The sequence below is a fragment of the Lycorma delicatula genome, chromosome 1 (assembly GCF_047948215.1).
Source record: "Lycorma delicatula isolate Av1 chromosome 1, ASM4794821v1, whole genome shotgun sequence".
NCBI lineage: Eukaryota > Metazoa > Arthropoda > Insecta > Hemiptera > Fulgoridae > Lycorma > Lycorma delicatula.
The window spans coordinates 239,430,284-239,442,787 of record NC_134455.1 but is presented as its reverse complement, the minus strand read 5'-3'; the positions used below and the strand labels follow the sequence as shown (position 1 = coordinate 239,442,787).

The 12,504-nt window shown below is 31.7% G+C and overlaps 1 protein-coding gene across 1 annotated transcript in view; it reads left to right on the top strand.

The window, feature by feature from the left end:
- The window catches only part of lov (BTB/POZ domain-containing jim lovell protein), a 230,493-nt gene that overhangs the window by 155,125 nt on the left and 62,864 nt on the right, over window positions 1-12,504 (top strand). The window contains exon 3 of the mRNA XM_075354833.1: window positions 6,901-7,067. Coding sequence (XP_075210948.1) covers window positions 6,910-7,067 — 158 coding nt within the window. The 5' untranslated portion in view covers window positions 6,901-6,909. The remainder of the gene's footprint in view (window positions 1-6,900; window positions 7,068-12,504) is intronic.

Here is a 12,504-nt window from a genome sequence, read left to right as displayed (position 1 = left end):
TAAACCTAAAATTTTTTACTAAAATTTACCAAAATTATTTCAATATGTTCTTTATATAATTTTGATACAGAATTGTAACAGTCTGTGACAGTACTGTGTTAATATTATATAAAACAACACATTGGAAGAAATTTTAAATAATTTTTTATAAATTTTAGTAAAGAAATTTTAATTATAATTTTTAGTAAATGTTAGTAGATGTTTTTAATTTTAAAATAAATTATAAATAGGAAGAATAAAAACATGCGCACAGAATATGAAAATGCTACGCATATAACTTATATAAAATTTGTATATTCCTGGTTTAATGATACTTTTTCAAAAATAACAAGTGTTTTGCAATTAATTCATGAAAGTCTCTTTTATTGTTAATTATTTTTAAATTTTACGCAAACAAATCGCCTTTAGGTCAAAATACAAATATAATAATTTGCAGTGAATATTTTAACTTGTAAAGAAAAACTAAATATAATTTTGTTTAAATAATTTAGTTGTCAGATTTTACACTTTAATATTCAAGATCATTTAACAAGGTCAAAGTTCTAAGAAATTTTGTTGGCGTTTTAGTAATATAAATTACTTTCTGATAAAGTTACTTTTTGATATATGATATATATCGTTTAAATAATTTGAAGTATGACGTTTAAACCATTAACAATTATTTTGTGTTTTTAATAATTTTTGTGTTTGGCATGATCTGTAGGTTTCAGTTCTTGAATACACATTATTTTGCAGGGGAAATGTTTCAGTTCTTTTCTTACAGCTTTATTTGCGATAGAAAGTCCGATATCTTGCTACTTTGCTAACTTATTCATTGACTTTGATGGAGTTTCGACCATAACATCCGAAATATCAAGCACCTTCTTTTCGTTTAGTTTAAGTGGTCTTCCACTTCGATCAGCGTCTTCAGTAGAGCCTGTTGCCCCGAATTTTTCGATAAGAGTTCGAACAGCACTGAGGTGAAGAACAGGGTTATTAACAAACTTTTCAGAAAACGTCTACTACACTAAATCAGTGTATTTGTCACCTTCACGAACGATTTGTTTAGCCAGAAAAATACGTTCCTCTACCGAAAGAATTATTACGTTTCTCGCAACTATTGATTCTCATTAACGAAACACATCCAATCACAACTCAATCACTGACGTCTTGGTTTATTACTGTGCAATGCCCAACGAACCCACAGGGTAACCAGCCTACCGAAAGAACAGAATGCATCAAATAATTCTGAAGCATACTGTACAGCGACTTTCCAAACTCTCTGTATTAACTTTGCTATTTTTATATTTATCAATCTAAGGTGGTTTAAAATTAAATATCAATAGCAGCCCTATCGATGTAACACATTAATTAATAAAGATTTTGTGTATGTTTTTGTATATATATATATATATTTATTTATGTCTATCTACTTATTTATTTTATTTATTTACTATTTATTTCTGTATTGACGAGTATTTTTAAGAAAAACTCTTAAATACTTGGAAAACGATTTTTTTTTCTCCGTCAATTTCCCCGCCACTGGGAGCTGGATTCGCGACTAAGCATAAGCTCAGCTCCAAGGAGTGCCAGCACGTCGGACTTACCTCGTAATGCCAACTACCTTGGAAGGGCACAAGGCCCCGCCCAGACAGCCGGGACCTTAACCCATCGGATTGGTCTAGTGGTGAATGCATCTTCCCGATTTGGAAGTCGAGGGTTCCAGCGTTCAAGTCCTAGTAAAGTCAGTTATTTTTACACGGATTTGAATACTAGATCGTGGATACCGGTGTTCTTTGGTGGTTGGGATTCAATTAACCACACATCCCAGGAATGGTCGAACTGAGATTGTGCAAGAATACACTTCATTTACACTCATACATATCTTCCTCATTCATCTTTTGAAGTATTATCTAAACCGTAATTACCGGAGGCTAAACAGGAAAAAAAAGAAAGAGGCTGCCGGGACTCGGTCTTCCTTACTTGCCAAGCCTCAAATGAGGGGATCCCAAAGGGTTCCCCTCACCGGAACTCCTGTTTTAATGCCTCACCGAGGAACCCCAAAGAGAGCCTCCGCCAGGACTACGGTTTTACTTTCCCCCCAACGGCACTGCAAAAGAGTTCCCACCCGATCATCGAAGATGTGACGCCGGAGCCTCCCACCCTTTCCGGATAAGGCTGTCCCTTGCAGATACCACAGCGCAGTTGTGTACATTTTAATGGTGCTCGTTTAGGTAGGGCCACTTTATATACTCGACCTCTAGGTGCATGTCCGTGCGATCTACATGGTGAGAGGTTCCTGTGTGCAATCCCTCATCACGTGGTCGGCCATACCACAGACAAAACAATGAACACTTCGGTCTGGACCAAATGGTCCGGATGCGCTCGTCGGATAGTAGTTTCTCCGCAAGAAGAGATGGCACGGCAAAGTGACCACTCGTGTTGACCCGTAGGCCGGTTGCATTGACAGAATTTCCACGGACACTGACTCCCCAATGACCTTACGAAGTTTACTCATGAACTCATCCCTCGTTGTAAGTACGTCTAAGTCCTTGACAACAACTTGAGTCCTCCTGCCACCTTTCCCAGTTAATTCCACAGTGGTAACCTCGACTTTCTCCATAATGTCTCTGCTGAGTTGTTCTACAACATCACCGTCAGCACGCACCTGGAGATGCAAGTGTTCTCCCAGACCCTGCCTTGAGGATAGAACTCCCGTCTCTCCTGGCGATAACGCACCCTTTACGGAGCGGAGGACGTCCGCATAGGTCTTCTCCTTTGCTTTAACTACAACTGTGGTGGTCGGTGGGCCCGGTGGTATCTTCTTGCTTTAGATAGCTGCGCTGCTGTCAAACTGAAGAGAGGAACAAAGTACTTCGTCTCCATCCACCTGAAAACATACTCTCCAGAGTATTACCAAACCAAACCAAACCAAAAATTAAAACAACCTAAGACAAACACAAATCCCCAAACAAAAAAACCCAAGAAATCAAAATCCACAAGCAACAACGGAAAATACCAAAACACAACCTGTAATCACAGAACTCCTATGCAGACAACCTATCCCGTCGACGTCAGCTGTGATTCTCCGAAAAATGGTTTATTACTTCCTGTTATGTAAACGTTCAGTTTTCAAGGTAACAAAAGAAAAGTGTTGTGGAAAATAAAGAATAGTAATCACTTGTAAAATAATTACAAATTTCTTATTCGATTTGGTGATATTTGTTTCATATTTTTCTTCTATTAAGCTTTAATTACTTTTATTCAATATTTTTCGGTAACCGTGAAATTTCATATATTATATGATTTCAGTTTTTGTCAGTTCGCTTATTAAAAATCATTAGTTCTTTTATATGCAAAGCAATAATAAAACGTTTAATTTAACGTTCTTATTTTTGCAGTATCATAATTTTCTTTTATGATTAGTGGCAAACTTTTAATTATAAAGTGATTTTTAGATAAAATTAAATTTTTCACCTACATCTATAAAATATCCCCTCTCGGGTATAAAAGTGTGAGTCACCTATGTAATAAAGGTATTACCTCGATATTTTTTAAAACTTGAAACTGTAGGCCTGCATAAACCTCGAAGATCTGAACAATTGCAAAATTATTTACTCTCAAACCGTTTCATGTTTTTCGAATACACTCTGCTTGTGTATCCCGTCTTTATATTTTTCGACTACAATAACTAAATCTTTAACTTATAGACAACGTCTAATTACGGTAGCACAAAAATTTTCTATAACTTTTATCAACACGCTGCAACGAAAATAAAACAGATTAATTAAAAATCTGGGAGAGGTTAGAAAAGAAAGAAAATAATAAAAAATAAAATAAAGTGCTTTAAATGTTTGTTAGTTTAGCAAATTTCTTTCAAACCATCCTTTATGTTCCCTAATTTTGCTGTTACGATTCTACTAATTACCAAAAAGGCAAAACTTTTATTGAAGAAAGGATTTTATATATATATATATATATATATATATAATTTCTAGTAGAATTATTTCCATCAAATCAATTATATCCTATTAGGAACAGAATTGGTGAGATGTTAAATAAATTTCGGTCTTTCATCCGGAGGTCCTGGGATCGAATCCCGGTCAGGTTTGGCATTTTTCATATACTACAATAATTACATTTCATATTCCTAAGCATAAGCTTCGAGTTTCTGTAATTAATTTCATCAAACAAAACAAAAAAAATATCTATGTCTCCATAAAAAATTTATTGTTTTTCAGCAGTTCAGTTTGTGATAAATCTACTGATTTAATTAATATAAATCAATTTAGCAATTTTTATTATAATTAGGAAGGAGAATAAAAAAAAGCATCAACCGAAGTTATAAGCGATTTCAGTTATCCCATAACAAGTAAGCCTTACATCAAAGACTATGTTACATTTTAAACAATCTCAATTTTTCAGTTTCTAGAATTGTTATCAGTTTTTTTTTCTATAAAATGACCGTAAGTTCCGTAACTTTTTATTTACCATTCATAAATTACACATTTGTTCTCTACATAGCACCAATTAGAATTTTATATTTATAAAATACCATATTGCATATATATATATGTTGTTATTCATAAAATAGAATCAACTAATTGGATTCCTCCTTTGTATAGATTACATTTGCATTTTTAATTGATCTTCCTAAGCGGCTTTGCAGATACCGCCAAGACGTAAAAAAAAATAAGCGTTAAAACCTAGACGCCATTATTTTTTGCTCTCCATTCTAATCAAAAATGCTAAACGTATAAATCAAATATTTAACTTTATCACATAAATATTTATCGTAATTTGAATGTATTTTACAAATCTGTTCAAAGTGTTCAATGGAGTAAAGAAAAGATCATGCAAAACTATTGATTGCATAAACTCTCCAACGTTATGTTTACTTCAGCATACCTTTTCATTTTTAATTAATGCTATTAGGCAATTAAGTTAACATACATTTTATATGTCTTTTGTAATACATAGGAGTAAATAAATTAGTGTAAAATATATTAAAGATTGTTAGAGAAAGTAATAGTAAATTAATTAAATCTTTTTAAATGTATAACCTTCAAAGTCGAAGGTTCTGAGGTTCAAATCCCAGTAAAACATAGTTGCTTTTATACGGATTTAAATATTAGACCGTGGATACCGGTGTACTTTGGTGGTTGGGGTTCAATTAACCACACATCTCAGGAATGTTCAGCCTGAGACTCTACAAGACCACACCTCATTTATATGTCATACACTCATGATCCTTTTCTCATTTGGTCGTAGGGTAGGTTGCTTATTGTTCACTAGTTGAACAGATTGCAACGTAAGCATCAGGAATATTAAAAAAAAATGTGTAAAAAATACAGTTTAAATATTGTAAAATAATAAGTCTAATATTCTTAACAGCAAATATCTCAATTAAGTAAGGAAAAATAGGTTGCCCAAATATTAATTTTAAAAAAGTCATCGTTATCGAACGTAATCTAGTAAATAAGTAATGTTTAATAATACTTTGTAATATTAAAAGAAATATTTTTAAAATTTTATCATTTTATCTTGAAAATTAATTCGATAGAATAATGAAATAAAACTCAATTTCAAATGGTATTGAATTTAATAACCTGTAGAACATTGATGCAAATAACCTGTTAGCAAGTAAAAATTTTAATGTTGTAATACTGTTGTATGCAAATAATATTTACATATCATAAAACATCCTGGATAATTTAACTGTCTTTGTATTTTATTCATTTCTCGCAGAATACTCTAGGATGGTCAGTTGGCGATAATAAGGTGACTGTGGTGCAACAGAATTGTTTAATATTCAATTATCTTTGACTTAAACCTATTAATATTGCTTTATAATGTAGTAAAAATACATTTATTTATTTATATCTTTTATTAAAGTATTTTGTATATATGTTTTTTATCGACTTTTCGAAGAAAAGTATGTTTTTATTTTCGGTCGTATCGTGAAAGTGGGGAGCGAAAATGAATTTTCTTTACGTTTTAATGTATGAGGCGCACAAAAATACTATTCAATTAAAATGTTTCTTATATATAAAATATATAAAGATTTTATGCAGAAATAATGTAGTTTGAAAATTTGCAGAACTACTTGCTCAATTTCATTGAAATTTACATAAGCAGTAGTAGTGTATATGAAGTTGTGCGGTGAAAACTTGATGAAGATTACGTTAGTCGTTCTTGAGTTACGCCTAATTTAAAATCGAAAAAATTTGTGTGGGGCTAGTTAAAAGCGTGGTTTGTTTGATGCTGCAAGTTAGAGGGTTGATGCTTCTTAATGTGCAATGTCTGTTAGCAATATTAAACCAAATTAAATTAACGAAAAGTCGGTCTTCTTGGGTAGAATTGCCAACATTTTTAAAAATTTTAAATCTTGTTGATTATTTTAATAGATAAAATATACGCCATTAAATCAACAAAAAAAAATTACGTACTTTCTGATTGAAAATATAAATTTACAGTTTTATGAAAAATATTTTTTCCATTTCTTAATTTCTCAATTTCATTTTCAATTTCATTTTTTAATTTTCATTTTTTAATTTCTTAATTAAAAAGAAATTAATTATTTTAGATTTTTTTTTAAATGACTAACTTCTACTTATAAGGGATTAATTAATCTATATATACCTATTTGTTAATATTTTGCAATCATATCGTGTTTCATAATAAGAAATTATTTAATCAGAACTTCCTCTCATTCTGTCTAGCTGCATGGAAGTAAAGATTGATAGATTCTTTTTTTTTTCTAAAACAGAAATTAAAATTACAGAGATCTCCAAACTCTAAACTATAACGAAGCTATGTATTTTAATGTGCATCATAATTTATATAATATATAGAATTATATTTGATAACCAGGACCAAAAATTGCGTTGCTTTTATGGATGCATTTTCTTTTGTTTAAAGGTAGATGAGATGGCATCTCCTCATTACAGTCTCCGCTGGAACAATCATCAAAATCACCTCCTGACTGCATTCGACTCATTGTTACAAAATGAGACACTAGTCGATGTCACGTTAGTTTGTGAAGAAACAAGTTTTAAAGCGCATAAAGTTGTCCTTTCAGCGTGCAGGTAACCAAATAAAACTATTTTTACTGTAACTATTAAATATCTCATTTCTGCAGTTTTTATTTATTTTTTCACTAGAATTTCTTCACTCCCTTTTATACACTACCTGCTTCTAGGTATTAGTTAAGCTTTATATATAGAGTGAACTATGAAAAGGTAGCACCTCCAACATATACAGTAACCTACGTAAGATCGATATTAAGAACTAACATACCAGTACTAGTCTGGCATGAGTAAATGTTGAAAATAGTCTCTAAAATTAAGGTACATTTAGGTCTGCAGCTGTGCGTTCGCTTACTAACAAATAAATTTTATTTATTCGCTTTTACCAACTAGGTTAGTAAGCCCCTTAAAAATTAAAATTTATTTCTGCTGTGAAGAAGAAGATTTTATTGGAAAATTACTTATTTATCACAATTTGTTACAAAAAACTAATAAATAATAAAAAAATAGCTATTGGAGTAAAACGTGTAATATATATACCAAAGTTTACCCTGACGGAAATATATGTTTGACTGTCAAACTTTTCCTACCGTGGATGCTGTTTGCAACCTTCCTGTTTATTCACACTTGATTAATATTTTTATCGTTGACCGACGTTTTCGCGCTCCATCCGGTCCTGCCCTTGGGAATCACCATAAAAAAACTTCCCGCAGTTTCTTTTGTACGGGCGTCAGTGTCAACAACGAGGCGACAAATCTTGTATCGATATAAAATTAATTGTCCATACTTCCCCCTCTAGTTAATTTTACAGTGTTGTCATATACTCATCGGTTTGTTCAGAGGATGCCCTCAGTTTGTTCAGAGAAGCCGTGCAATCTTCATTCCTAAAAAGCCAATGTTCATTGGAAATATCAGACTTACTTCCTGACAGTAATTATTAGTTCTGTTGGACGGCATCTATAAAAAATTCTGTCTGATATGTTCTTAGAGTTCAAAGTTGTTGATGCATTTTTTTAGGCGGCTATGAGGAAACATTACATTCTAGCCTCAATCATCTATGAAGCCTGCACAAAATAGATTCGTCTATTTTGCTGCATTGACTTTCGATTCTGAGTCATATCACTCAAGTTTCGTATAGACTTGGCCTCCTGGCTTCGATTACTTACTAAAGCTTTCAATTCTAGTTTAATTCTGACTGAGTTACTCTGCGCTTGTTTAAAATTTGGTTTCGTGTCTGTTATTCGAACTGCGTGCCAAGATGATCTCTTGCCCTCGCTACTCTGGACTGTAGTTGTGAATATTATCCTCAGGTCTATCTCACATGAAATATTCTTGTGGGTATCATATTAATTCTCTGGTCTTTATGTACAGTATTCTACTGCTGTGTTTTACTGGCAGATGCATGCGATTAACACTAGAGGCAATAGAAACTTCTTTCTAGAAGTTGGTTTAGTCTTTAACTACTCAACCATGAAAATAACTACACAGTATCAATAAAGTAGGGTAATAATATTTTTGGAATTTCAGTGGTACTATCCTAGAGTTGAGATCTACAACCCAGTTCAAGTATTTAGGGGTTGAATTTACATTACATAGCGCTGCTCGAATATCCATTGTCTTTGGGTCGCCCAAAAATCTAAACAGGTTTCCAATCAAGCCTCAGCTGCGTCTTTTCATATTACGGTACTTCTTTCCCAACCTGGTTGATTGTCGCAAAGCTTCGGTTTCTGTAACAGGTGTCCAACTTGTCTCTGGTTCAGATCAATCGCATCTTCTTCATTAAGCAAAGATTAAAAGTATTGCATATAAGAGCTTATCAAGGGATGTGTCTTTCAGCGTTTGACATCCTCGTTTCACTTGTAACTTCGTCATAGCGCGGTATCTGAAATAAAGACCCCGGATCTCGGTTAACTTAAATATCCTCGGTCAGTGCTTTCAGATTCTTGCACCAGTATTACTGATATTTGCTAAATAGTTTTTGGATGTAATTCCGGTATAATATGATTGAATTTATTATCTTTCAGAGAATGGAATTTATCGCAATAATATAGGTTAAGTTTTCCTGTGGCAACTAATTCATTATCACCGCTATCATTTTACACTCTTTTATAATTTTTTCGGGTTCTCTACTTCTGCTCTGTCTGAATGTAACTTTATCCTTTACATCTTACAGTTCTTTTCATGTCGGTCATATTTCTTCTTTTTAATTTTAATTTTATTTCACACATTCTACATTCGAAAAATATCAAAACAAGGTAATACGAGATTCTTTAATATTATTATATATACATTTTTTTATCACTTTTTTTCTTTACTTTACTTTTACTATTTATTACAGTTAAGATCATATTTCTGATCCCGCAATCCCCTTTATCTTTTCTTTCAATTGTAATTTTTACTCTTAATAACCTCTCTGATATTATTCATCCATCTGTGCTTTAAAGATTCTATCTGTCTTCCTAAGCACTGGAATACACACTTTTATAATAATTTTCTGGGAATCCTAAAATTTCGCATTTACTGGCTGATAGTTCATATTTATATATATCCCCTTTTGTTTCATATGGGAAAATAGTTTCAGTAAATATGAAATTATGTCTTTTTTTAAATTTAAATTTCTTCTCACAGTTTACCAGCGCAGAACATTAAAACACGCATAGTTTCTCTAAAATTTCTTTTTTATGTACCTTAACATCCTTTATCCTCAAAAACGGGATTCAGAGCCTTCCTACGAAGGCTGCTCTTTATTAACTACTTCCTACCTGATCGTAGAAGTCACTCTCCTCCTTAATGAAATAATGACTCTTATTTATTGATTTATTGGCGATTTCTCTCTATGTTATTACTTTCAATACAGTTCAGTTGAAGTTTATAATAAAGGGAGGAAAATAGATACTGTAAGTTGATTTACATATTTGTTTGAGTTGTAGCATTGAATGATTAAACAAGACATGTAATAACTAAATAAAGGTGTTATTGTATTGATAATGATCGTAATGTAATAAAAAATACTGGTAAGTAATAAATTATTAAATACTGTCCGTTACGATGGCCAAAGCCAAGCTTCTCTTATAGGTGACCCGTTGAATAAAATCAAGATCACAACAGATTTTAGTATTTTAGACATACGCGCACGCGCACACGCATAATATATTTATATATATATATATATGTGTGTGTGTGTGTGTGTGTGTGTGTGTGTGTGTGTGTGTGTGTGTATGTGAATGCCTCATTTAAGAACGCAAGTTACGTAAGTGTGTAAAACACGTTCTGAATCATTTTAACAGATTATAATGTTAATCTGAATTAGCAAATCAACCATAAGCTTATAACAACAGCAGATTAATAAAGCAGCCAATTCAATAATTATGCTGTACTAAAATAAGCATAATGTACAATCATCAGTTCTCCGCAAAGTAAAAATTTCCTGATCGTTTTATTTATAATCTGACGGGGTAGACGCTTGTATGATATCATGCTATAATATGATGAAATCGTTGAAAATAAACTAATTTAAGCAGTACATAATTGGTGTTCTTGTATTTTTAGTAGTACAGAAGAACCAAAGGGCAGTATTTGATAAAAGCTGATAACACAGTTGTAGGAATTTCCCGTCACGCGGCTTTTTCCCGACGAGTTACCTTTTTACACTTTAAATATTATTCATTTATTTAGTTCTACCACCCAAATGTGACGTCACAAGATAGCAAGCGACTAGAACAGCTGTACATCAGTGCTACACTAGCGCTCCTTTTGGTGACAAGGGATACTATTGACGCAGTATATCCACTTATCCACTTGTTTAGAGCATTTTTGGGGTGTTGATGCGATTTTGCAAATATTATTATTTTTTAATTGTTAACAAATGTGCTTAAGAAAAATAAGACCTTAATTAGGTGAAATCATGAAATGATGACTTGCTATGCAGGTGACTGCTGTACAGCCTCACCCCCTTGACCTTTTAAGTTGAAAATTTAATGGCATCATCGCCCTATATATAGAAGTAATCTGACCAAGTTTGGTCCGGTACTTCTGAAGTTATAAGGTGATTTAGAAGGCGACACCGAACACACACACGTACACACGAACATCCGGAAAATTTTCATTTTGGTTCCTTAAGTGTCGACATAGTCAAGATCCGGTGAAAACCGCACATGCCCAAATTAGACCGATTACAATACTTTCCTTTCTTCAGCTATAGCTCCGCTACAGCGCTAGACCCGAAAGTAAAAATGAGAGAATTGCAGAAAATGGAAACAGGAGTAAGTATTCTGAATATTTACTAAAAATTCAAAAATGTAAGACAGAAATCTTCAACAGATAATGTTTATCTACATTCCACGAAATTTATAAACTTGGTCACGAAAGAACTATAAGAATTTAATAGAATAATAAATAAATAAATTCTACAAATTTTACAAAAGAAAATTTTTTTAGAGTCTACTACTAAGTTGTATGAATGATTGGCGAATAATTTATTTATAAAGCTCAGGATTACTTATTATATTAATATAATAATATTAATTAATTACTATATATTACTTGAGCATTTTTTGTGTTTTTTCTCATTTTTTTTTAATTTCACATTATTAATTTCAAATGCCTTCAAAGTGAAAATTTAATGTTTAAATATTTTCTTATTGAAATTATTTAAATTTTTGGTTAGATAAGTTAATTGTTATTTGTAAATGATATAATAATTCAAAAACCTGGTTAATTCATCCATCTCAACCTTTCCAGTAATAAAGAATTAATTAATTAATCAGTCAATATATTTCTATCTACCTTTCTCTTCCTCTTCTCAACTTTTCTACTTTCATATTACTACAACAAAATATCATTCCACAAATGTTATTTTTTCTGTTATGCAGTCGGAAAATTAAAAATTAATATAAACATCGACAACAATAATTATTATTAAACAAAATTTTTTTCCCTATTTTCAAATGCGAAAAAATTATTTTAGTATTGAATAAAAAAAAAAACACACAAAAAAACCCTAAAATAATACAGGGTAAACTGTAAAATTATAATATATATCTTCTTAAACCAAAATAATTCATAAACTAAACGCAGGGTAGGAAAAGTATTTATGCAGTAGCGACTACTAGTAGTACAAAATGAAGATCATTATATTTAAAGTATAATTTACATATTGCATGCAGAATAGCGAAATATATTTTAGTGAATGCAATAGCTTGTTTGTAATAAATTTGTTTTCTATATAATATGAATGTATAGTATATAACAAACGTACGTGCTCACAACAGATATATCTGTAGCTGTTTAAGTTAATTATCATTGATTACAATTACTACACGAGTCTAAAAATTGTAATCACTTTTAATCCCTTCCATGAAAATAAACACATTTATCGATATTTTAAACGTCTACAGTGTTCAAGTTAGAAGGAAAGATGAGAATTTAAAAAAAACTAATTTAAAAATTTAATCAATATTTGTGTTTAGAATGGGCCAAAAAATAAGTGGACTGAAAA